Source organism: Vidua chalybeata, chromosome 14 (assembly GCF_026979565.1).
Source record: "Vidua chalybeata isolate OUT-0048 chromosome 14, bVidCha1 merged haplotype, whole genome shotgun sequence".
In the NCBI taxonomy this organism is placed as follows: Eukaryota; Metazoa; Chordata; class Aves; order Passeriformes; family Viduidae; genus Vidua; species Vidua chalybeata.
The window spans coordinates 14,648,995-14,674,539 of record NC_071543.1 but is presented as its reverse complement, the minus strand read 5'-3'; the positions used below and the strand labels follow the sequence as shown (position 1 = coordinate 14,674,539).

Below are 25,545 nucleotides of genomic sequence, written 5' to 3'. Positions count from 1 at the left end.
AGCCCTGGCAGCACTGAGCTGCTCAGCCTGAAAACCACATTTATTTGTTCTGTGTTTGCTGTCACCTGAAACCAGCAGGGTTGGGTTGTTTTCCCTTGGTTGACAGGGGTTGACAAGTTGGAAAGCAGCTTTAAATCAGAGCTTGGGTTACCTGGACTGCTCTTGTCAGATGAGGTGATAACTTTGTGCTCCCAGTGTCTGGAGGAGTGTCTGGTTCTCTTGGATTCTGCCAAAGTGGAGTGAAATAATTCAGGAGAGAGCAGGTTGTGGACTCCCAGCTCTGGAAGTGTTCCAGGACAGGCTGGATGGGGCTTGGAGCAGCCTGTTCTGTGGAAGGGTCCCTGCCCATGGCAGGGGTGGGATGAGATGAAGTTTAAGGTCTTTTCCTACCTAAATCCTGGGATTCTCTGATTGTTCAGCACTTTGATTGTTCAGACTGACTGCCTCAAACTCCACTTCATCCCAGCAGTACCTGCCTGGTTTCCACTGGAATCCAGTGTGCTGTGCAAACCCTGCCTGTCAGGTTCTGGAGATGAACCAGAGCAGGGAAATTCCCTGGTAAATGTACAAATTTGATGGGATTGTCTCTGGCCTCACGGCTGCTTTCTCCCGTTTCCCGGCAGGTGGTGGAAGAAAATGGAGTTCGGAGAGTGGTGGTGGTGCCCCACTCGGGGGAATTCCATCCTTCCATGCATCCCCCTCCTCCTCCCCCTCCTCCCCACGTGCCCCATTACATGCACCACCCCCACGCCCTGCTCCCACCCCCCCCTCACCCCGTGTTCCCCGCGGTGCCCGGCACAGGAGAGCTCCCACCTCAGTTCCTGCACCAGCACCCGCCACCACACGTGTTCCAGGAGCAAGGTGAGAGCCCAGCATGTCCCCAGCCCCTGGGGACAGCTCCCCGCGTGCTCCAGGGGTTGTGTTCCTAACTCAGAACCCCCCTGGGGGTCAGGGACTCGCCCTGTGCAAAGTGTGCTTGTGTATCCTCTGATTCTTCTGCTGGAATCCTCTGTTTTCGAGGAATTATGCACATTTGTACCTGAGGAATGTTGTGTTTTCCAGTCTTGTATTTTCCATGCATCCCTGCTTTTGCCACTGTAAATCCCACAGCAGTGACTCCTAAAACTCCTTTCCTTAAAACTCTGCCCGCTGAGTTTTGTCACAGCCTTGGCATGAAGTTTATTGAAAATGAACTTAATTTGATACATGAATGTATTTTTTTTTAGTCCAAATATGACTGAAAAGTGAACAAAAACAACCCCAAAAAATGTTGTTATCCATAGTGGAGGATGAAGTGCAGACCACTCTGAAAACTGAACAAAGCAATTAATCAGTGAAGGACTAGGATTATGTTGAATTAAACCAAGCTCTGATCCTTATTTTATTATCAAGACTTAAAACAGAAATTAGACTTAGTAAGACCATTCATTATCTCTCAAGCTTAAATTGGTAATTAGGTATTTTGACTTGCTCTAGGCTAAAACAGCATTCAGGCTGTGTTGGAAAAATTCAGTTTGGGTCCTAAATTTGCTTAATTTTTTGTAAATGTGTCTGTAGCAGGGAAGAAAGGCAGCTGTAAAGCAGAATCTAGAGCAGCTGACAGGAGAAAGGCCCCAAAAATTCAGTTTAAAAAGACCCCAAACTCCAAAATCCCTGCACTTCCAGACTGACAAAGCACAGGGAAGTTCCAGGGGCTGGGTTTTAGTGATTTTTTCCAGCTTGTAGATTCAGATGTCAGGTGAATAATTCAGAATAATGAAGGCATTTCTCTGTTCTTTGCAGAACCTCGTTCCCATGGGAGGACAAACTTCATCCAGAGGGACGAGAGGAGTCTCAAAATGCAGGAACACCTCAAGAAGAGGCTAAAGGACAGACAAGCCAGTGGTCACACCAACAATAAACTGAACAGCCCTCCCTCCTCACCACATAAAGTCCTTAATTCTTCCAATGCCACAATTCCCAATGGGAATGGAAAGGGCCAGCAAGGGGCAGTTGGAGCACTAAAGCAGAAGCAGATAGGAAAAACAAAGAGCAGTCCAGAGGCAGAGATGGGAGGTAGGTGGCATGGACAGGGGGAAATCTCAGTTATTTTCTATAAACTCATTGCAAAACAGGTTCTGAAAAAACTGAATTTATAAATTCGTTTGGCTGTTCAGGATTAGAGGAATCCTGAAATCCATTATGGTTAGATTTTTTTTTTCCTCTAGGAATCATTGGAATATCAAGTTTTTTCATTTGGTATTTATCAAATAAGGTCTTCAGGAAGATTAATCTTAAACCTTTTTACTTCCCTGCCATTTCTGAGCCAGGACTGATCAATATTCCCAGTGAGGGTGACCTGTAGGTACTTCAGAACTTCTGGTGTCACTGTTTGTGGTACTTTTTGGTTACCCAGGAGCCACTTAAACCTTCAAGAAATACAAAAATTTGAGAAGTTGCAGAAGCTGCTGTTTAGTTAGTTCTAATTTCAGTTTTTTAATACCTTGTGGCTGCTGTAAACCTTGTGCAGTGTCTTTGCTTTGAGACAGTGTCAGGCTTCTTCCAAAGTGGGAATGTTTTGCCATAGAAATTCCAGGAAAACACATCAGGCAGAGATAAGATCTTATTGTCATTTTTTTTAACACCTCTCATTTTTGGAAGAATGTTTTTGTGTTGTCAAAGAAAACCTATTTCTGCTCCATTAGGAAAAGATCCCCTTTGTGCAGGATGTACTAAAAGGGTTTTTGTACCACTGTTGGTTTTGGATAGTTGGTGTTTCTGCCCCTCACACAGCCAAAACAAACAGGGGAAATGAACTTTGCACAATAAGAACCATTGTTCAAGTCCTAATGAGGCCAACTCCATCTCGTGGTGGCCTTTTGGTAACAGCCTGGGTTGCTCTCAGGCTTTGGGATAATCTGGTTTGTGTTTAAATTGCAGAATCTGACACAGAATCCAGGAAATGTGATACTCACTTGAGCATTGGCAAGCCAGTCGTAAGTATTAGCCTTAAAATCCCATTATTTTCTGGGCCTGTGCTTCCTAGAAAATAACTTGTGTTTTATCAATCCCTTTTTCTTTGTTCTTATGGTTTAATTTTTTTTAATAGAGAAGATAAATTCTGTTTAGTTGTCAGAGTTCATAGCTGGGAAATGGCAACCATGCTGGAAATTCACTATTTCTCAGTTTGCCAGCCTGTAATCCCAGAATATTCCACTGTTGCAGTTTTCCAGTGTGTGAGAGGGCTTTACCTTGCAAACCAGGGGCCTGCTAAACTCTTGGAAGTTTGTCCATTCTTGGAACCATCCTTTGCTCAGCAGAGAGGATTTAGGAGTGTTGAAGATAAAATTTACACGAATAGATCCTCTTTTGATGTTATATTCAGAAACTGGAGCAAATATTTGAATATTTAGAGATTTATTTAGGAAGGTGGAGTCTGGTGAGGGTAATTAAAATGTCTGTGTTTGATATTGAGCCAGTTTAATGAGCTCTTCTCTGCGATATCCACACAGCAAACAGTGGTTTTGTTCCTTTGTACCAGCTTTTGAGGGGTTTTTGGTCCTTTAGTAATTTTTCCCTGCTGCTTCTGACATCTGTACTTTGAGCTACCACAGAGCTTTGTTGCCTTGGGCAGAGAGAATTTGGAGTGTGGGAATTAAGCAGCAAAAAAAAAAAAATCAGACAAGAAATTCTGAGTTTTACAAACAGAGCTTGTGCTGTCCTTAGGATCACTGGTTGAAACTGTGTGAGGGAGCTGTCAGAAAATGACAATAAGGTGTCTGTGCCTAAACCTGGTCTGGGGTCCTGCCCAAGACTCCCCAGCTGAACATTTGCTCCAAGGGAGTGATGGAAAACGTTGATGCAGGAATTTTCTCTTCCTGCCCCACTGTGGTGTTGGTTTGGTGTTGGAAGGGAAAGCCTTTGGAAATGAAAAGAGCAAATCATTGCAATCCAAAGAATGCCTCTATATTCCCACTCCAAAGGGAAAGAATTCCTCCAGTGAGGAGCTTCCTAGGCCAATTAGCGACGCCATGTTATTGACTAATTAACCTTTTCTTGCAGAAAGCAAACTTACTTGCATTATTTATGCTTTTAATAGGTTTCTGATATACAAGCAAGATCAGCCGTTCTGTCCTGGAATCTCCCAGTTAGTTCACAGAATGGAGAGAGCCATAGTCATAGTCCAGCAGCATTTACATTTGAAGTAGCAATATCCAACAGTGGTAAAAATGGAAAATTTAAATCTGTCTATGTGTAAGTTTAGTTTCTTCCTTTAAGCACAATGTTTAAACCATTAACCAATCAGCAATCTCTCTATCAGGAGCTGTTTGTTGACTTGCAGACCTTCCTACTTCACATGAAATAAATTTTAAGTAATGTCACTAAAGAGTTATACATGGACAGTGGGAAACTTAAATGTGCACTACGTGGTTTTGCTTTTCAATGAGCTTTGAGCCCTGAGGTTTAAGAAAGAGCTGTAACTTTGCTTTCTGTTTGTTTTTGCCTTTTCACAGTGGGGAAGAATTAACAATTACACTTCCTGATCTCAGACCAGCCACTGATTACCATGCCAGGTATGCTGCTGGGAAGGAAATAATGCTTTGGGGGATATGGGAATTGCAGGATTATTGTGGCTTCATGGAAAAGGGGTGATACAAACAGTTCAGGAATACTCTGAAAAAACACCATGCTGTGGATACTGGGTTTGCTATCTAAATTCCCATTTATCTTCTGACTTCATTAAAATACCACCTCACTTCCTTCCCTACCACCTTCTCTGTCTCCTCAGGTATCTCAGTTACAAACTTTAAATTATTCTCTTTTCTTAGAACAACACTCTGTAGATTGTTGTGGGCTGAAGTCAGTGGTAAATGAAATAATTTTGCCTTGAAATTGGATCTGAAAGTCTGACTTGTCAGCTTGATTTCCAGAGATTCTTGTCTGACCTGCAGCAGTGCAAGCAGGGAAGTGGGAATGGGCTCAGTGGGATGGGATGATCAGGAGTAAATGATCCTGACTGGAGGTGTTGGGCTGGCCAGGGAGAGAGCAGCTGCTGAAACAAACCAGGGGAACCAGAGTCACACTCAGTGCTGAAGCACTGGAGCAGATGAGATGAAAGATTCCCTGCAGCAAAGTCCTGCTCTGAAGCTGTGGAACAGTTCTGGGTGTGGGAAGTGCTGGGCACAGCTCCACCTGCACAGTGTTGTGTTTTCCACAGAAAGAGGCAGGACTGCTGAAAACATGAAACAATTCCTATGAAAATTGTGATACAATTGATACTTTATGATTTAGCCTGTTTAGTGCCCATACTCCTGCACAAGTGCTGGCTGTATTTGAATTTTAAGGTGTTTTTAGCCAAAGGCTCATTTCCAGTCAGGTATCCTGTTGCCATTTTGGAACACCTGCCATAGTTTTCATCCCCTATCCCACAGGTATTTCAGCATTAAAATATCCCCACTGTGACAGAGAGTAATGGCAGAGTAAATGAAGGGTGAGAAATGGGGGTGTGGGGTCAGCAGGTGAACCTGTGTGACCCCCACCCTGCAGCCACTGTGTGGGATTAACTCCCTGAAGCTGCCAGCTCTTCCCTTACATTTCCAGTGCAACAGCCACATCATTAATTACCCTTTTGTTTAGAGTTTCAGCAACCAGCAGTTCCATCAAAGAAACCATTTCAGAACTGGTGAGCTTCACCACAGAGAGCTGTGAGCCAGACTGTCCAGCTGCCCCAAAACTGATTAACAGAACCAAAAACAGCCTGAGCTTGCAGTGGAAGGTAAGAACCAAACCTGGGCTGAGTGAAGGTGAGCACTCTGCTGGATTCCTGTGCACTGGACTGAAATTAGCTTTGTCAGGAATTCAGTGTGTGCTGTAGGTGTTGCCCTTTAAGTTTCTCAGTGAAGATTAATAATGAAATAATAATTACCTTTCTTTTTTTTTTTTTTCAATGTTTGAGTTTCTTCCCTGCAGCTTTAGTGTGACAGAGTTGGTAGCAGGGCTCTTCTGAACTGGCGGAGAGGAAAAAATGGATTTTTATTTATTTATATCTTTGGTTGAGGTCCTGGATGATAAACAGATATGACTTAATGTTCTTTTAGTTATTCTGACTCATTCAGACTAAATTTATTTGGACAGTTTTATAGAATCTCATTTTTAATCTGACTTTTGAATGTAACCACCATCTGTGATGGCTTGTTGGTAGCCATGTTTGCTTGATTTTTCATATTTTTCTTATGACCATGCTGAAAAATGGTTCCAGCTAAATGACTTGAGTGAAATTATTTGTAGAATCTGTGCTTAGAAAATGAAGAAGTTCCCACTTCATGTGTCAGATGTTGCTTGTGTGAACCCTTAGATTGCACAGGCAGGTGGTGAGCACATAGTGCAAGGCACCAGGAAAAGAGCTCTAAGTATATAATTTGCTTCATTTATAAAATCAAATAATTTATAAATTCATATTCTAAACTATCAGAACTAAAAGAAGCAGCATGGCAACCTTGTATTAAAAGGCAGTTGGAGTTGATAATAGTCAATGTGTAAAAATATTTATAAAATGCATTTACAACCACTTGATTTTAACTCATTTTTTCATTGTTTCTTTATTTTCAGTCCTCAAATGACAATGGTTCCAAAATAACTAATTTTCTTTTAGAATGGGATGAGGTAAGAGCTTTTCTAGTACCAAAAAAAAAAACATAATGACATCTGTAGAGCAATTACACTTAAAAATACCTCTTGCTTAGGTACAGCAGCTATTTTGGTGCCACTGTCCTGACAATTTTAAAGAGACAAATGATCAGTGGAAGGGGACAGTGTAAAACTGCCTCATTTGTCATCCAGAGCATCAGTAATTCCTGTGTTCTCTTTAAATGCACGAGCATTTGGCATTTTTGGGTTGTGTCACAAATCTCCCTCAGCTCTTGAGCATCTTGCTGAGATGTAATGCAAAGGGATAAAAACTTGCAGAATGTGTTTTGTTTTCTGCTCAATGGTTCATCACCATTTTGTCAAATCCCCAGTACCAACAGTAATCAGATATCTCAGTCCTAATGTGGTTTATTACCATCAGCAGACTCGGAATGACCACGATACATTAAATTTTGTGTTCTTGAGGCTCAGTAATTTCTTTTTTAATTACTGTTAAACGAGTGAAATGACATTTCTCGTGGAAGGTGTCCCTGCCCATGGAACGAGATGAGCTTTAGGGTCTCTCCCAGCCCAAACCAGTCTGAGATTCTGGGATTTAGGAAGATGTAGAGTGGGGAGGGTGACCTTGGCAGGGATCAGGGAGTGACTCTGGATCTCCCTGCTTTCCAGGGGAAGAATGGCCCCTTCAAGGAATGTTACTACGGGCACCTGAAGCAGTACAAGCTCACCAGACTCACTCCTTCCACAAGATACTCCCTGAGACTGGCTGCTAAAAACGACATTGGAATGAGGTAACCAGGAGCCCAGGGATACCAAATGCTGGATTTCCCCCTGGATTCCATCAGCTGCTGCTCACCCTTGTTCAAAATCTCCTCCCCAGTGGGTTCAGTGAGACGGTGACGTTCGGCACGGCCGGGGTGGTGCCGCTGGCCCCGGCGCCGCCCACGCTGCTGGAAGCAGGAGTGACCTGGATGGCCCTGGGATGGAGCCCTCCTGCAGGAGGGGCCTTGGATGACTCCCTCACCTACAGCCTGGACATGGAGGAAGAAGGTTCTGTAAGTGCTGGGCTTTGTGTGGAAATTTCCTTCATAGTGCTGAAGTAAAAATGAACTTTTTTTTATCTTCCGATAAATGGTCGGCAAGCATTGCATGGAATTCATGGGAGAGACAAAGTGTGCAGTTCATGGCACAAAGTATTATGTGCAGTTCATGGCACAAAGTATTATGTGCAGTTCATGGCACAAAGTATTATGTGCAGTTCATGGCACAGAAATGAAGTTCAAGATAAATAAAAATGTGATTTATCTGCTCTGGCTTTTGCTTCACCTTAAAAGTCGGTGACTGTGCTCATCCTTCTTTTCCCTCCTTGCCAGGGCTATGGATTCCAGCCCCAGTACAATGGAGATGAGCTCTCATGCACTTTAAGAAACCTGAGGAGGAGTACATCCTATAAGTTCAGGGTTTGTACCATAGTTTGGTCCTAATTTCATGTGCTTTCCTGGGCTTTGGCATTTCCCAGCAAGGTTTTCAGCTTTGTATGGAGACAGCAGGAATTCACCCATTGTCCCAACAATTACCTGTTGTTGGAGCAGGTTTCAGTGAAGTAATAATACAAACCAGATTTTTTTTCACCAGCTGATTTTGGTATTAATGTTTGTCTTTGTTTTTGTTGGATTTTTAATAGATTTTTTTACTCATCAGCATGTTTATCCTTATGTATTATCAACATATATTACTGTCCTTAAAGAAACCATTTATTCTCTATTCTCTTCCCTCCTCCAACAGCTCTTTGCCTACAACAGTGAAGGAAAAAGCAGCCCCAGTGAGGTGGTGGAACACAGCACCAAACCTGACAGACCTGGAGCTCCCAGCAAACCTGTTGTGAAGGGCAAGATCCATCCCCACAGTGTGAGAGTCACGTGGGGTAGGTGCCTTGGGGTGTTCCAGTGCTGCTGGGGTGTGAACAAGCCTCTCTCTGATTAAATGGGAGGGAACTCAGGCTGATTATTTATCTGCAGGTATTGTTATTGCAGGAGAAATACTCAACCTTACCCAAAAATTGTCTATTTTGGGGCTGTGGAACCACACTGGTGTTGTTCATTCACTTCTGAGAAGCACTGACTACTCTCCTAATATCCTCTGGGTTTATTGTGATGTTTAAATAATTCCTATGTTCACTTAAAAAGTAAGAACCGATACCTGAAATTGGGAGTGCTTTCCCAATTACTCTTCCTAGCATAATCATGATTAATAATAGGAGGAAAATTGCTCTGAAAAATGTATTGTGAATAATTAAGTACACTGGTTTCTCTTGCTGGTTGACTTTTCTGTTTGAATGAATATGAATATGTTCACTGGAAAAGCTGATAACAAAATGATGCTTTGATATTAAATCTTCTGTAACTTAAGGTGTTGATTTCTTTCAGAACCCCCCAAGGATAACGGAGGATCAGACATCTCTAAATACTTCTTGGAAATCTCCGAGGCATCAGTTGGTAAGGAATCACCTTTGGGTACTAATACAGTACCCAGTCTCCATCCCTGGAGGTATTTAATTCACATTTAGATGTGGGACATGGTTTAGACTTGGATTTTGGAGATGTTTTGCAGCTTAAATGATGCTTTACTCCAGCAGTCACTTCTGATTTCACACGTGTGTTTGTGTGTGTTGTACACGTTCTCTGTATAATTAATCATTTCAGATTGATTCTCTGGCTTGACCACCTTAATAATTGTGTGAGAGAATTTCCAGGTGGGATTTTAAAAAGGTTTGAAAGGGTAAAGTGCTTTTCCTTCCCTCAGGAGGGAGGTGGGAGCCCATTTACAGCGGAGCCCAGCGGGAACACGTCTGTGACCACCTCAGGCCTGGCACCTCCTACAGACTCCGCGTGTCCTGTGCCAGTAAAGGTGGGGAGAGCCAGGTGAGCAGCAGGAGGGGAAACCATTTCTGTTCATGTTTTAGCAAAATGCTTCATGACTGTGCTCTGCAATGACCTGTGTCCCTGGCAGGCCTCTGATGTCACGACTGTCACCACAGCAGCCGTTCCCCCCGGGCCCTGTCCTGCCCCAGCCCTGCTGGGCAAAGCCAAGCCTAAGGAAATCACTTTGCAGTGGGGTAAGCACCAGAGTTGGAGTAAAACACTGCTCTGATTTCAGTCATCCAAATCAAAAATCTATAGAACTCTTCAGGGGAAAAAAAAAGGTAAAAATAAACATATAGAGATACTGTCCGTGGCCTTAGGGTTTTGGGGTTTTTTTGGGTTTGTGGTGGGGTTTTTTGTTTGTTTTGTGGGTTTTTTTTAAGAAGACCAAAGATTCTGTCCACCTCTGGTAAGGTGGTACAGTGAGACTTAAGCAGACATAAATATTTTCCAGTGAGAAAGCTTCCTGTCTGCCCATGACTGACACCTGCTTGGCAATTTAAAAATCTACTCTTGTTTTCTTGCTGTTATCTCAGTAAAGGAGATAAGCAAAAATGAATGATGATACACTGTTTAGTGAAGAAAACAGGGAAAATACATGAAAAAACCCTGATGAAGGCCATCTTAAACTAAGTATCAGTTCCTGGGTGCTGGGGGGAAAGCAAGCTTCATGAAGTATTTCTGCTCAGACACATGACAAGAGCCTGCCCTAACTCAGGGAATTTAGAAATTAATAGGAAGATGCAATCTGTTTTTGTTTGCCAGGCCCCCCAGCTGTGGATGGAGGCTCTGAGATCACGGAGTATCTCCTGGAGATGGCCAGCTCGGAGCAGGACGAGCGCAGGGTGCTCTACCAGGGCCCAGCAGCTGAGTTTGGAGTGACCAACCTGCTGCCAGGGAGAACCTACAGCTTCTGGCTCCGGGCAGGGAACAGAGTCGGGGTAACCACAGCGCTCACCACAGCTCACTGATCCCACACAGGGGACAGCAGTGATGGTGCTGAGGGGTTTCTGCAGCCTGAGTTCTGTGAACTTCTTGATGTTTGTGCCTTTGGAATTGTTGGATGTGTTGCCCTGAGCTCAGGCTCTGCAGCTGGTGGTGGGTGCAGCACTGTGTGGAGAGGGGTGGGTGCCAGCCATGCCACGTTGGGAGAAGTGTGAGATAAACATTGATGGCTTAAAAGTGTTTGTGAAACAGTGCCCAGCTGCTGCTGGAAGGCAGATCCTGGCTGGGAGAGAGAGGAGTTACAAAACCCTGGCAGTGGGAGGAGCTCAGATATCCTGTGGGAATGGGCCAGCTTCAAGTACCTGCAAGGAATCTGAAACTGAGCCCTGAACTCTGCTGTTTGCTTCCCTGTCAAGTTAGAAATAGTTTGCTTGCTTCACTTGCACATCAGTTCTTGCCCTGGTGCTGTTGCTGTGTTCATGCAGTGTTGTTTTCCTGCAGTTTGGCCCCCACTCTGAGAAGGCAGAGCTTTGCACTGCTCCAGGACCCCCTGAGCAGTGCTGCAAACCCCTGATAACCTGCAAAAGTGCAACTTGTGCTGTGGTTTCGTGGGAGGTAGGTCTTGGTGGCTTCCAGTACCACCCAAATTAGTGTTTGGCTTTTAGAATTGTAGTGGTATACTTATGATACTCAGAAATTAGAGAAATAGTGTGGGTAGAGGTGGAATATTTTAAGCCCATTTCTTCATAGGTATCTGTGTAGGGTTTGTAAACTTTTGAGAGTTATTAATTGCAGTCTTAACTGGACAATTTGGATGGCATTTAATCCTCCTCAGGGTGTGGTAATTAATGTATAGTGAATTAATTCTTTTAAGTGGTAAGAGATGTGGGTCAGTCAAAATTCTGGTGTGAACTGTGGTGGTGTTACAGCCACATGTCACCTTTTAACTTAAAATCCCTTGGAGCAGACCTCAGGTTTCAAACCCAGTGCTTCCAAAGGTTGGATTTGAGGATCTTGGCGGTGTTTTCCAACCTTTTCTGTGACTCTCAGTGTCTCAGTGTGACAGAGCTCCCCCCTGGATGCTGGGGGTGTATAAGTGCAAGAGCTGAGCAGAATTCTCCCTCACCCCACAGAGCCCGGCGTGCAACGGAGCAGAAATCACCGAGTACAGGCTGGACTGGGGCCAGGTGGAGGGGTCCATGCACATCATCTACACTGGCCCCTGCCAGAGCTATGAGGTCAAGGGGCTCACACCTGCAACCACCTATTACTGCAGAGTCCAGGTAGGAAAAGCCTTTTGGTGCCACTGTGCACTTGCAGTTTGGGGACAAACTCCAGCTAGAGAGGAATAAAGTCATGTGCTGTCACCTGCTCATGCAATAGAGAAGGTAATTGGGAAAAACACTTCCCTTGTCCCCCAGTCCCTCCTCATTCCCTGAATCTGGAAGAGTTTAGATCCTGTGCTGTGAAATACCAGCTTTACAGATGCTTTGCCCTGTTGACAAATTATTCAGGAGATTTTCCACTCTCTTCCACATTGCTTTTAAGAACACATGGAAGGCTGTGAGAGCTGTGACTGCCTGCTTGGAAAGCAGGGATTTGGTAACTCCTGTGTGGTGTCTTTCAGGCTGTGAACGTGGCTGGGGTGGGGCTGTTTGGGGACACTGGCGTGGTGACCACTCCCCCATCAGTGCCTGCAGCTGTGGCCGTGCTCCACTTACTTGAAGAGGATCAGGTGGAAATCTCCCCTCCTTTCTCCACGTGCCTTGCAATCCAGTGGGAAGAGCCCTGCTGCCACGGGGCAGAGATCACAGGGTACAACATCGAGTATGGGGAGAAGCAGCTGGTCACTGTGGGGAGAAACACAACCCATGTCCTTGAGAATCTGCTGCCTGACACCCTGTACAGGTGAGAATTATTCTGAAATCACATTTGTAGGATTTAAAAGTCCTTTGAGTGTAGTGCTTTAAATTTTAGAGCAATTTTTATGCAGCATACAGACAATTTGCCTAATTCATCCTGCAGCTCCAAAAAAACTCCTAAAATATCTAGAGTCCAGCCATGATGTTGTCAGGAGTGAGATTGTGGTTGGTGTTAAGGTTCACATTCTGTCTCAAAACCAAGACTTTAAGGTTTCTGAGTTTAGAATTTTTCATTGGGTTGCTCAGGTGTGTGGCCAGAAGAAGATGGATGGACAGGTAAGAGCAGAGTAGGGGTTCCTGTGACCTCAGTCTTGGTTAAAACTGAGTTCAGATTTAATTTTTAAGTGCATGTTGATTGCTTTACTGTTTGGAGTTACGCTCTGTACACCTTTTTACTCTTGCTTTGTTACCCAGCGCTTTTTGTGACCATGTGGCTGCTCTCTCCATCCCCAGGATCAGGGTACAGGCCATCAACAGCTTTGGAGTGGGTCCTTTCAGTCATTCCATGAAAGCCAAAACCAAACCACTACCTCCTGACCCCCCCCACCTGGAATGTGTTGTCTTCAGCTACCAGAGCCTTAAACTGAAATGGGGAGAAGGGCCCAGCAGAGCTTTAATTCCCAACCCTACTCAGTTCAACCTGCAGATGGAGGACAGGTTTGGCAGGTGAGACCATTAAAGGTCTTGTGGTTTTACCACTTCAAGTTTTTAAGGTGTTTTATGTTATTCTCCCTTCTGTTTGCACCACTGAGTCATTTGAGCATCCCAGAGTTTGCCCTTTTGCAGTTTTGCATCCCATCTTTCAACCAGAAATGCTGTCAACAACTTGACCTTCTGCTGCTTGTAAACAGTAAATACTGTTTAAAGAATAAATACCTTACCACCATCCTGTGCTGGCAGGGTTATTTTTGGACATCCAAAACCAAAGTCGAGCCTGCATATAAGAAACAGGGGTTGGCCAGCTGTTCTTTAACAGGAAATTGTAATTTATTTTGGATATTCAAGGGTTGTTCTCCCGATTCAGAGGAGCTGGGCTCTGCAGCCTCAGTGGGAAGAAGGCTGGGACACCCAGAATGCAGCATCACTTCATTGTCCTTAACTCAAATCTGAGTGTTTCAGGTCTGATGCTGCCCTACACGTTGGTGATGGCTGGGTCACTCTGTGTGTGTTCTGTGTCCCCCAGGTTTGTGACAGTCTATAATGGTCCCTGTCACACCTACAAGGTGCAGAGGCTCAGCGAATCCACCACGTACCATTTCCGCATCCAGGCGTACAACGACGCTGGGGAAGGAGCCTTCTCGGAGGTCTGTGCTTTCACCACCACCAAGTCTCCACCTGCACCTCTCAAAGGTGAGCTGGCACTGCCCTGGCACCTGCTGCAAGCCACTGGTGGGCAGGATTGGATCCTGCAAGCTGACTCTCAGCCAGTCTTTGCAGGGACAAAGACACAAACTCGCTTTGTCTGGGTGTGAAAAGGGCTCTTTTGTTGTCATCACCTCCTGCACAGCAGCTCTTCCACCCCTGAACTGAGCATTCCTACCTTTGCTCAGCTGGAAAGGCATTTTGCAGGGTTATCCATTGAAGTTACAGCAGTGTGTAGGCAAATGAGGGCACAGTTAATTCCTCTGATCTTCACTTTTTAACATGGACATTAAAGGTCATCATTAAAGTCACTGTGAAGGTCAGAGTGCTGAGTGCCTGCAGCAAAATTGATTGACTGGACCGTGGTTAGAGCATAATTTCAGCTCTGCACATGGACAGAAATGCTGGGTTCTGTAGTGACTTGAAAGTGCTGCTGCTCTTTACAAACATGGGCTCACCCTGGCAGCTCAAAAAGACCAAGTACAACCTGCACATAACAATGATCATGTTTTAAGCTCATGTCATCAAATAGAAGAAAAAGAAACAAACAAATCTTAATTGCTTTAAGTTATTGGAATGAGTTGCCTCTAAGCATGACAGCTGTACATTTGTAGAGACTGTTGTTCTTTTTCTAAAACACCAACAAATCACTCTATTTTCTAGCACCCAAAGTGATCCAGCTGGAAGAAAACACTTTTGAAATCACATGGGAGCCTCTACAGCCGATGAAAGGAGATTCCATTGTTTACATCCTTCAGCTTGCTGCTGGCAGAGAGTTTGATCAGGTACCTTTTATACAGCATCAGGAATGTGAGGGGTTTTTCCTGGGAAAAATTATTACAAAAAAAGGTGTGCATATTTCTTGTGGAAGTGTCCCTGCCCATGGCAGAGGGTGGAATGAGATGGGCTTTAAGGTCTCTTCCAACCGAAACCATGCTGCGATTCCACGATTTGAAGGTTGAAATTCTGTCTGGGGAGGTGACAAGGGAGACTTTTCATTTCAGAAAGTGTGAAGTGGGTGAGCACTGGTTTATCCTGTTCTCCCAGCAATTCCTTTGGCTCTTGATTCTTAATCCTCATGGTCTGTGGTACCACTGCCTCTGTTAATCAGAGACTCTGCTTTGCTGGAGGAGCTTTAAGGAAGAAAATGCAGGATGATTACTTTCTCCTTTCTGAGCCTCCCAGCCCAGGTGAGGCCTCAGTGTGGGGGTGTGGCAGGAAACTTCAATGAATCGTGAATTGTCCAGAGATTTAAGCTGTGATTTTACAAAGCTGAGGAGAGGAGGGAGGGCAACTCCAGGCTGTGCCCAGCGCCGCCCACACCCCTGGAGCGGGACAGGCAGTTCCAGGTGCTGGTGGTGAGTGCGGTGCCCCTGACTGAAGCAGCTCCTGTCTCCTGCCAGGTGTACAAGGGCCCCGAGCCGTGCTTCCGGCTGCCGGCCGCGCAGACGAACTGCGAGTACCGCGCGCGCGTCTGCGCCGGCCGCCAGTGCCACGACCTGCCGGGCTGCCCGGAGCTCTGCGGGCCCTACAGCCCCAGCACGGTGTTCTGCTGCCAGCGCCGGGAGCCGGGCCCCGCCGCGGCCCCGGCCGGCGCGGAGCTGGCGCAGAGCGGGAAGCGGCTGCGCGAGGAGCGCGCCATCGCCATCGCGCTGCTCTGCGGCTTCGCCGTGGTCGCCATCCTCTTCGCCGTGGTCATCCAGTACTTCGTCATCAAGTAGGGCAGAGCTGGCCCCGCTCAGCTGTCTGTACAGAGCTCTCTGGGGTATTTATGGGTAGTTCAATGGAATCCTAGCTGGGAACCCCTCGCTCCGTGCGTTCCCGCTCCTGCTGCTGGCTGCCGGCGAGGCTGGCTCGGCAGATCCTTTCCAAATGCTGGACACAGATTTCCTGTAGAAGGGGTGATCCTGGGGCCTCTGCAATCAGGGTGAGCTGTTAGAGAACAGCAGTCAGCTGCCTTACGGTGCACACTGCGGGGGGTGTGCACACTCCTCCTCTCTCCCCATCCCAGCCACTTGGAGAGGGAAGGCATTGCTAGAACCAGCACCACCAGAGCAGCGGGAGGCGATGGCTGTTCCATGGAGTTTCGCTGTAGTTTGATATCCATGAAATCCAGCAGCACAAGTGCTTTGAGCTTAGAGCAGAACTGCAGAGCCTACTAGAGCATACCACATTTACTAGACTGTAGAAGGAAAGCAGAATATTGACTTAGTGATATTACTACTTTACAGTTATTTTAATACTTGGGATTCAGTAATAATCATTTCAAGTGTTGGAGTAGAGGGTGCCAGGGTTTTTTAGGGTTTTAATCCAAACCAATGCCAGCAGGATGTGGAGCTCAGCCGGGATGCCCAGGAAAGGCTCTGCCTGAAATGTTCCTGCTGTCCTGAGCAGCTTTGGCCCAATCCACATTTCGCTCTCAGTGCCTGAGAGAAAAGTAATTCCCTGTGCAGCGTGCTCAGAACAGCACAGGAGTTGTCTTTAAGGAGAAAGAGTGCATTTATGATAAATGTTACACTATTTGGCTCAAACTGAGCAAATGTTTTTGTACTATTATTAACCTAAAAAATAAAAAGTTCAGCCTGCTTTGGGTGCCCTTCTAACTTAACCCCAACAAGCAAATTGTACGTGAGAGAACTCTTTTTAGATAACCTTTATACAATGTTTTAAACTTGCTATCCCAGTGGTAGCAGCTTCACATTCCATGGTTTTCCTGTTGGGAATGTTCAACCTGCTATGAACTTGTCTGAAACTCGTCCTGATCGGCTGGGGGATATTTTTGTGGACACTGTGCACTACATTTGACTGTTGTGTTCCATCTGCTTGTGAATCCCTGAGGAGGAGCCTGGCAGCTCCTGGCTCCGTTAGATCAAAGCTTTTGAAAGCTGGAACTCACAAATTTCCAGTGTTTCAGGATGGGTCTTGCCAACAGCATTTGGAACATGTCACAGAACGGTAGATTTAGGGTATTTTGCAAAGTCTGTGGCTCCACTTCGGCCATCAGAGCAATGCACTTGTGGGTGGGAGGGTGGATGTGACAGAGCTACAGGCAATGTGTTTCCAGTAATTAATTAATCACTTTTAAGGGTCTTTCTCCTACAGCAGTTGAGGAATAACGTTGTGTTAGAGTTTGAGGCATTGTGTTGTATTTCAGATGTGGAAAACCTAAATTATGATCTAGTATCACTTAATCCTCTTCATAGTAGATTGATGGTGCAATCTGAAATTAATCTTTTCAAAACGTACTCTTCATTTTTGTACTCTATTTATTTTGATTAAAAGTCCTGGAAAGAAAAAAAAATGTATGTTTGAATGTATTGTTCTACTTGTAGCAGAACTTTAAGTTAATCATTTATTATATCATAGAATCTCTCCCTCCAGTGTCAGAGTTTTATACAGATATTAGTCTCTCTAGTTTGCAGAAGAGTTTACAATCTGTCTTTATTTTCCTCATAGTCTCCCTTTAGCAGATAAACTGCCTGCAGCAAATCTCCATTGCCAAAGGGTTCTTTTTTAACTCCTTAGAACCAACTTGTAGAGGTTTATTTGGCAATAGTAGTCCTGAAATTAGGATCGCAGAGTAAATACTAACAAGTCACCACTGCTAAAAAATGAAATCGAATCCTTTTGTGATTGCCACAAAAATGCTCATATTCCCAGAAAATATCTGGGATTTATACTGCAATACAGATTTTCCATCAGCTGTTGTCCATTCCAGAAGGATGTACCCTCGTGGCATTAATGTATTTTAGGTATCTTTGGTTTTCTTGTATTGTCATTTTTGAGGTATCTCAAATGTATGTTAAAGCTGCCATGCATTGTATTACTAAATTGTAACTATCAAATAGATAATATATTTAATACAGCCAATAAATAATACAAATGTATTCAAATTTGACTCGGAGCTCCTGTGGTTTTGTAGGATTTGGTGTCACTCGTGTCATGTGTAATTTCAATTTAATTTTCAGTGTCATTAAGAACTGAGTTAACTTGGGACCCTTGGAATATCACTTCCATTTCTCCTCGCACTGCAGGGAGGACCTGCAGTTCCCAGGTGAGGTAGAACAGTTCTTTGATGCTGGAAATTGAATCATTTGGGGCTGATTGCCAATTTTCCATCATTTTGTGTTGACTCAGGGCTTTTCCCCCTTGAGCTCTTCCCCAGCATTTGCTGCTGAGTGCAGAATTTTTCCTGACAGTGCCTTTATGATCTGATAAGATGGGAAAGGCTTTATTTGACCATCATTCCCAAAGAGACAGCTGGACACTCAGCCTGGGTAAACTTTCCACTTGAGGAACAATCAGGGGTGAGGAGCTGGAAAACTCTGGGGTGGAGGAGGCAAGGGGAGTGGGGGCCAGCGTGAGGGGATCCCAAGGGAAGGCTCTGGGAAGCTGGAAGCACAAGGCCAAAGGGAGCAGGGACACCCAGCAGCAGGATGTGTCCTCAAAGTCCTTAGAATTCCTCCAGAACCTGGGAATGGGGCTCCAGCAGAAATGAGAGAGGGATCAGCTACAAAACAAACCTCCTCCCCCTCCTCGGAGCTTGGCTCTTTGCAGCTCTTCTGCTCCCAAGGACTGCTCAAAAGCCGGAGTTTTGTGGAGCCAAATAGTGTGGGATTAGTGCTGGAAAGGTCAGAGCTGAGCACAGGCACTGCATTGTCCAGCAAATCCCAGAGCTGATGTTAGGGAGATTCCTGCTGCCCTTTACAAGAGGCAGAAGCTCTGGCTGGGGTTGTTCTTGCAGATTTGGACAACTCCCAACAAGAAAAACTGCCCTTGTGCTAGGGCTCTGCATGGCTGCACCGTGAACACCTCAACAAGTCCTGTCTGGGAAGAAAATCCCAGTGAAATTTCATAGAATGATGGAATGGGTTGGGTTGGGAGGGACCTTAAAGCTCATCCTTGTTCCACTTCCTGCCAGACAGGGACACCTTCCCCTATCCCAGGTTGCTCCAAACCCCATCCATCCTGGCCTTGAACACTTCCAGGGATTTCAAATTTATGGGATTTTAAATCCTGCACCCTGAGCAGAGCCACGTGCCCGGGCTGTGCTCCCGATTTCTCCAACAGATGATTCCCAGCTGGCCGGCAGCTGCCCGGGAGGAACGACCCGCGGCAGACGGAGGAGTCGGCGCCGGGCCAGGACACACCATGACCCCATTTCCTGTTTTCCAGCACTGAAAACAACCCCCGTGCCTGAGCAGAGGGGAGGGTGGCTGCTCTTCCATTGGGCCAGCGTGTGGTGCCCATGGAATTTGTCTTTCTGCGTTTATCCTGGAGAAAAGGAGGCTCGGGAGGGACCTTGTGGCTCTGCACAACTCCTGGCAGGAGGGGACAGCCAGGGAGGCTCTGCTCCCAGGGAACAGGGACAGGAGGAGAGGAAATGGCCTCAAGCTGTGCCAGGGGAGGGTCAGGCTGGACATCAGCAGGAATTTCTTCATGGGAAAGGTTGTTAAACATCGGAACTGCCCGGGGAGGTTTGGAGTGCCCATCCCTGGAGGTGTCCAGTGAAGGACTGGAGGTGGCACTCGGTGCTCAGGGCTGGTGACAAGATGGACACCAGGCACAGGTTGGATTCGATGGTCTTGGAGGGCTTTTCCAAGCCCATGACTCCCAGCATGGCTGTGCCCCACAGCAGTGTCCACAGGGAGAAGCATCCATGGCCAGGAAGACGTTTGTGGCCCTGGGGACAGATGGCTGCCCTGTGGGAATTGGTTCTTTCTGTCTTCTCCTGCTGCTTTCCTCACAGAAATCCTGCAGGGAGCTCCTGGTTGTGCTTCCCAGCGTGGCAAGTCACCTGTGGTGAGTGGAGAAGGTGGCACAGAGGGGGCAGAGGAGTCCTGCACTGGGTTTAAGGAGAAATCCTGAGCCCCGCAGAAGTGCAAACCATCGTTTTCTTTCTTGCCTCAGGAATAAATGGTGTCAGCTCCATGTGCTGAGCTCCAGCCTGATCCCAGCCCATGGAAGAGCTGTTCTCCCCCTCTTCCCTAAAACAAGGGAAAAGAAAAGTGGATTAAGTTTGTTGTCTAAGGTCAGTGTCTGGAATTCCTCCTCCCTCCCTCCTCCCAGGATGTTTTTGTGTAACACGCTCTGACTCATGGAAGTCAAATGACTTGGCCTCAGAGCTGCCTCAGCACAGGATCCTGGCACAGGGATCCCGTGCCTGCCCCTTGTGCTGCGTGAGGCTTTTCCAGCTCTGGGCGCTGCCGGAGCCCTGGGGCTGCTCCTGCTCCCCCAGGCTGATCCCGAGCCCAGGGCAGGCTTGGGAGGCGTCTGCAGCCAGGCTGGCTGATCCAGGTGCGGAACACCTGCCTGGGTGTGCGTGGGGAGCACCAGAGCTGCTGCTGGAATGTTCCACAGAGAGAGCAGCTCTTGCTTTGTCCCTGTCTCTGGGGAGCTGGGATGAGTCCCCAGCACATCCTCCGGACCTGGCTGCAGTCGGACCGTCCTGGCTTATAACAACACATTGCAACTGCTCCGGGAACGTTGCTGATCGCCTGCGTGACAAAAGCACAGCAAAGCTTGATGTTCTGTTTTGCCTCAGAAAATGAGAAACTTTGACAAAACTCACATGGCATGTGCTCTAAGTGGCTTCCAAATCCAGTCAGCTGCCATGAAAACCTGCTTTAAAAAGCTTTTAAATTTGCTTCCAAAGTGGAACCTGTTATTTTCAGAAAAGTGGGAACACACTGTCATTTTTAGTTAATCCTGGGTTTGCTGGCAATTTAAAAAATGACTTCAGAGCTATTAATGAAATAACAAAACATCACCTCAGGGCAGATGGAGGGCACTGGGCTGTCTGCAGCAGGGGGAGTGGGAAAACAGTCACTCGAATCCAGCAGATTTGGTCTGTGCATCAGTTTGCTCTCATGAATATTTACTGTAAAATCAATTTCTGCTTTGCCAGGCCGTATCTCCATGGCAACCCCGCTAGGCCGCGTCTCCATGGCAACCCCGCTAGGCCGCGTCTCCATGGCAACCCCGCTAGGCCGCGTCTCCATAGCAACGCCGCCCTCCCGGCCGCCGTAGCCGCGCCCCTTGTGTCACATGACCGGAAACAATGGAGGCGGCCAAGATGGCGTCTCCCAAGAGCGCCCCTAAAGACGCGCAGGTACCGGGGGGATCCGGGCGGGACCGGGGGGTACCGGGGGGCTCGGGGCGCTGAGCGGTGCCTGTGTCCCCCCTCAGGTGATGGCGCAGATCCTCAAGGACATGGGCATCACCGAGTACGAGCCGCGCGTCATCAACCAGATGCTGGAGTTCGCCTACAGTAAGCGGGGCCGGGCGGGAAGTGCGCGGGGAAGCCCCGGGTGGAGCAGGGAAGGTTGTCCGGAGCAGGGAAGGTTGTCCGGAGCAGGGAAGGTTGTCCGGAGCCGGGCAGTGTTGTCCGGAGCAGGGGTGCTCTGTGAATCCGTGTTGCCGCGGGAGCTCCCCTGTCAGACTCGGTGACCGCGGAGATCTTTTCCAGCTGCAATTCTATCACTCTTTAATCACAGAATCGCACATCCCAGGGTGGTTTGGGCAGGGGCACCTTCCACTGTGCCAGGGTGCTCCGAGCCGCGTCCAGCCTGGCCTTGGACACTGCCAGGGATGCAGGGGCAGCCACAGCTGCTCTGGGCACCTGTGCCAGGGCTGACAGGCAGGAATCGCTTCCCGTTATCCCGCCCGGCGCCGCCCTCGGGCAGTCTGAGCGGCACCGCGGGCCGCAGAGTTTTCAGGGCCCAGGACGGGGCTGGGCAGCATTTCACTGAACCCGGAGCCCGTTTCCCCCAGGATACGTCACCACCATCCTGGAGGACGCCAAGATCTACTCGAGCCACGCCAAGAAGTCGAGCGTGGACGCGGACGACGTGCGCCTGGCGATCCAGTGCCGCACGGACCAGTCGTTCACATCGCCCCCGCCGCGGGATGTGAGCGCAGCGCGGCTGCCCCGGGACACGGGGCTGGGCTCGGGACACGGGGCTGGGCACGGGACACGGGGCTGGGCTCGGGACACGGGGGTGTCACAGGGACACGGGGCTGGGCACAGGGACACGGGGCTGGGCTCGGGACATGGGGGTGTCACTGGGACATGGGGCTGGCCATGGGACACGGGGCTGGGCTCGGGACACGGGGCTGGGCTCGGGACACGGGGCTGGGCTCGGGACATGGGGGTGTCACTGGGACATGGGGCTGGCCATGGGACACGGGGCTGGGCACGGGACACAGGACTGGGCTCGGGACACGGGGCTGGGCACAGGGACACGGGGCTGGGCACAGGACACGGGGCTGGGCACAGGGACACGGGGCTGTCACAGGGACACGGGGCTGGGCTCGGGACACGGGGCTGTCACAGGGACACGGGGCTGGGCTCGGGACACGGGGCTGTCACAGGGACACGGGGCTGTCACAGGGACACGGGGCTGTCACAGGGACACGGGGCTGTCACCGGGACACGGGGCTGTCACAGGGACACGGGGCTGTCACAGGGACACGGGGCTGGGCTCAGGAACACGGGGCTGTCACAGGGACACGGGGCTGGGCTCAGGAACATGGGGCTGTCACCGGGACACGGGGCTGTCACCAGGCCATGGAGGTGTCACCAGGATATGAGGGCGTCACTGGGACATGGGGATAAGGCCGGGACACAGGGATGTCACTGGGAAAGGGGGATGTCAGTGGGACACAAAGAAGGGGAGCCAGACACGGGGATGAGGGCAGGACACTGGCATGTGTCCAGGACATGGCGTTGAGGACAGGGATGTCACTGGGACACAGGAATGTGGCCTGGACACAGGGATGAGGCCAGAACCCTGGGATGTCACCAGGACATGGGGATGTCACTGGGACACTGGGATGTCACCGGGACACAGGAATATGACCAGACACAGGGATGTGGCCTGGACGTGGGGATGAAGTTGGGACACTGGCATGTGACCGAGACACGGGGATGAGGCCTGGACACGGGGACATCACCAGGACACAGGGATGTGTCTGGGGCACAGGAATGTGACCAGACATGGGGATGAGGCTGGGACACTGGGATGTCACTGGAACACTGGGTTGTGACCAGACACAAGGGTGTCACCAGGACACAGGGATCTGACCAGACACGGGGATGTGGCCTGGACATGGGGATGTCAGTGGGACACTGGGATGTCACCAGGACACAGGGATGTCACCAGACACGGGGATGTGGCCGTGTCCCTGCAGTTCCTGCTGGACATTGCCCGCCAGAAGAACCAGACGCCGCTGCCGCTGATCAAGCCGTACTCGGGCCCGCGGCTGCCGCCCGACAGGTACTGCCTGACTGCCCCCAACTACCGCCTGAAATCCCTGCAGAAGAAGGTAAGGATTGCTCAGGGATTGGGGATTCACCCCTGGCAGGTTGGGGGTGGTGTTAAATTGCAGTTTTCCTCAGCTCTGAAAGGTGTGGGTGAATATTGGCCTGTGCACGTCAGCTCGGAGGTCTCCAGGCTGGCTTTGCAAATTGTTGTTGGTTGATTTTAAATGGAAATTTTGAAATATGGGAAATTTGAAGGTATTGGGAATATTGTAGTGTTAAAGAAATACTGCAGAATCCCAGAATCAGTGAGGCTGGAAAAGCCTTCCAGGATCATCAAATCCAACCTGTGCCTGATCCCCCGCAGAGCACTGAGGGCCATGTCCAGTCATTCCCTGGACACCTCCAGGGATGGGGACTCCAGCACCTCCCTGGGCAGCCCCTTCCAGTGCCTGCCCACCCTTTCCCTGAAGAAATTCCTCCTCATGTCCAGGAGAAACTGTCAGGTTTAATGTCAGGTTGTCAGAGCCACAGGTCAGGCTTTGGTGTAGATATTAAAGAGTATTTTTTACTTCTACCTTAGTTGTTTCTGCTTTAGAGGGAAAATATTTCCTTTGCTGGGAAGGCCTGAATGCCTCAGTGTGGGGGGACTTTGCTGTTCATTCCAGGCCATTCCCTGATTCCCTGGTTCTCTCCCCACAGGTCTCCTCCACAGCAGGCAGGATCACAGTCCCTCGCCTGAGCGTGGGCGCCGTGAGCAGCAGGCCCAGCACTCCCACTTTGGGTAGGGAACAGCTCCACAGGGGACTCCCACCTTTATTTTAGGAAGGAAAATAAAAGAGGAATAATCTAAAACACTTCTCAGCCCCTGAGGGAGTGTCAGGGACTGCCTAACCTTATATTGTTTGACAGCATCAGAAAGTTAATTTCATTAATTAATCTTTATTATTACAATAACATTTAAACATAAATGCATTACATATGTTCTGTATTTGTGATAAATTCTCTATTTAAGAACTTTACTTCTTTATTCAAGAACTTTACTTAAATTTAGGGTTATTTTCCTCAATGGCAGTATGATGCTGAATTAAATAGCACTAGGAAAGATCCATTTTTAAATGGATCCTAAAATTTAGAACTGTGCCCTAAAAATTAGTGTGTGTTTATAGTCTGGAGTGCTGTAGGGCTGGGGTAAATGTGGGAAAATGAGCAAATGTGCAGCTCTGCCTGGGAATCTGACTCCTTAAATCAGGTATCCTTGTGTTCCTGTGCATTCCCACTGTGTCTAATAACAGGGAGGGAGTTTTAGGAGTGTTTATGGATTTATTCTGATTTCTTGTGGTGGGGTTGTGTGGAATGCAGGTACCCCCTCAGCCCAGACCGTGTCGGTGTCAGCCAAGGTGGGAGCGCCGGTGTCGCTGGCGGGGCAGCGCTTCACTGTCCAGATCCCGTCCTCGCAGCCCGCTGGGAAGTCAGGTACTCCTGGGCTCCCTGGGGCTGGAAACAGGGATAACCACACAGCCACAGCCTGCTTGGGCTGGGAGGGACAAGCTCATCCAGTCCCACCCTCTGCCAAGGACACAGACACCTTCCGTGCTGCTCCAAGCTGGCCTGGAACACTTCCAGGGCTGGGGCAGCCACAGCTGCTCTGGCCAAGCTGATGGGGGAAGTTTCTCCCGCTCTCCCTCGTTCCAGGAACTTCCAGAGTTAATTCCCATTCCCAGCACAGCAGTGACAGCCAGAACATCGCCATCCTGGGCAGCTCCCTCCCACCCTGGCTCCTGCTTCTCTCTCTCCCTTGTGTCCTTGCCCCATCCTCCCTCTTGGGATGAGCCTGGAATCGCACAGGGGTTGCTCCAAGCTTTCAGTGAACCCTTTCCATGATTCCCACAGCCACTCCCACCACTCCCACGGTGCAGAACGTCCTGATCAACCCGTCCCTGATCGGCCCCAAGAACATCCTGATCACCACCAACATGGTCCCGCCCGGCGCCGCCGACCCCAACCCGCTCAAGAGGAAGCACGAGGACGACGACGACTACGACGCCTTGTGAGGGCCCACAGCCCTTCCATGGCATTCAGGGAGCCCTTCCATGGCATTCAGGGAGCCCTTCCATGGCATTCAGGGAGCCCTTTCTGTGGCATTCATGGAGCCCTTCTCCAAGGATTCATGGAACCTTTCCCATGGGATTCACAGAGCCCTTCCCATGGGATTCACACGGACTCCAGCGGGTGGGAATGGGCAGGAAGGCCCCCTTTGGGCCCCAGGAGTGTGGAAATAAAGTGCAGAGTGTTTGTAACCCGGCCTTGGTGTCTTGTGCACACACCTGAGGTAGGGGGCAGGGGGTTTCCTATATGTTTTCTATATTTTTAATGTATTTTTATATTTATATATAATTTATATGTACACACATATACCATTGATATATCTATGTCTCGTATATATGTGTTATATATTTATCATAGACACACACATATAATTGCCTTGAACACTCAAAACTCTCAC

At 48.3% G+C, this 25,545-nt stretch overlaps 2 protein-coding genes across 2 annotated transcripts in view; both read left to right on the top strand.

Moving 5' to 3' along the window:
• Positions 1–17,675, top strand: part of LOC128795078 (fibronectin type-III domain-containing protein 3a-like) — a 39,600-nt gene extending 21,925 nt beyond the window's left edge. Inside the window, exons 6-27 of the mRNA XM_053955537.1 lie at positions 624–861; positions 1,783–2,055; positions 2,920–2,975; positions 4,079–4,233; positions 4,494–4,553; positions 5,617–5,755; positions 6,589–6,642; positions 7,297–7,418; positions 7,508–7,682; positions 8,001–8,087; positions 8,413–8,551; positions 9,054–9,122; positions 9,430–9,548; positions 9,637–9,742; positions 10,314–10,489; positions 10,995–11,108; positions 11,627–11,776; positions 12,121–12,401; positions 12,869–13,081; positions 13,599–13,765; positions 14,441–14,562; positions 15,181–17,675. Of these exons, the coding sequence (XP_053811512.1) occupies positions 624–861; positions 1,783–2,055; positions 2,920–2,975; positions 4,079–4,233; positions 4,494–4,553; positions 5,617–5,755; positions 6,589–6,642; positions 7,297–7,418; positions 7,508–7,682; positions 8,001–8,087; positions 8,413–8,551; positions 9,054–9,122; positions 9,430–9,548; positions 9,637–9,742; positions 10,314–10,489; positions 10,995–11,108; positions 11,627–11,776; positions 12,121–12,401; positions 12,869–13,081; positions 13,599–13,765; positions 14,441–14,562; positions 15,181–15,498 (3,333 nt within the window). The 3' untranslated portion in view covers positions 15,499–17,675. The remainder of the gene's footprint in view (positions 1–623; positions 862–1,782; positions 2,056–2,919; positions 2,976–4,078; positions 4,234–4,493; positions 4,554–5,616; positions 5,756–6,588; positions 6,643–7,296; positions 7,419–7,507; positions 7,683–8,000; positions 8,088–8,412; positions 8,552–9,053; positions 9,123–9,429; positions 9,549–9,636; positions 9,743–10,313; positions 10,490–10,994; positions 11,109–11,626; positions 11,777–12,120; positions 12,402–12,868; positions 13,082–13,598; positions 13,766–14,440; positions 14,563–15,180) is intronic.
• Positions 17,676–20,785: 3,110 nt separating this feature from the next.
• TAF9B (TATA-box binding protein associated factor 9b) lies at positions 20,786–25,339 on the top strand. Its single transcript, XM_053955538.1, has 7 exons — positions 20,786–20,888; positions 20,966–21,047; positions 21,551–21,687; positions 22,970–23,104; positions 23,742–23,823; positions 24,402–24,515; positions 24,933–25,339. Exons 1-7 carry the CDS (start codon positions 20,838–20,840, stop codon positions 25,091–25,093), a joined length of 762 nt encoding a protein of 253 aa, XP_053811513.1. The 5' UTR covers positions 20,786–20,837; the 3' UTR covers positions 25,094–25,339.
• Positions 25,340–25,545: the final 206 nt, after the last annotated feature.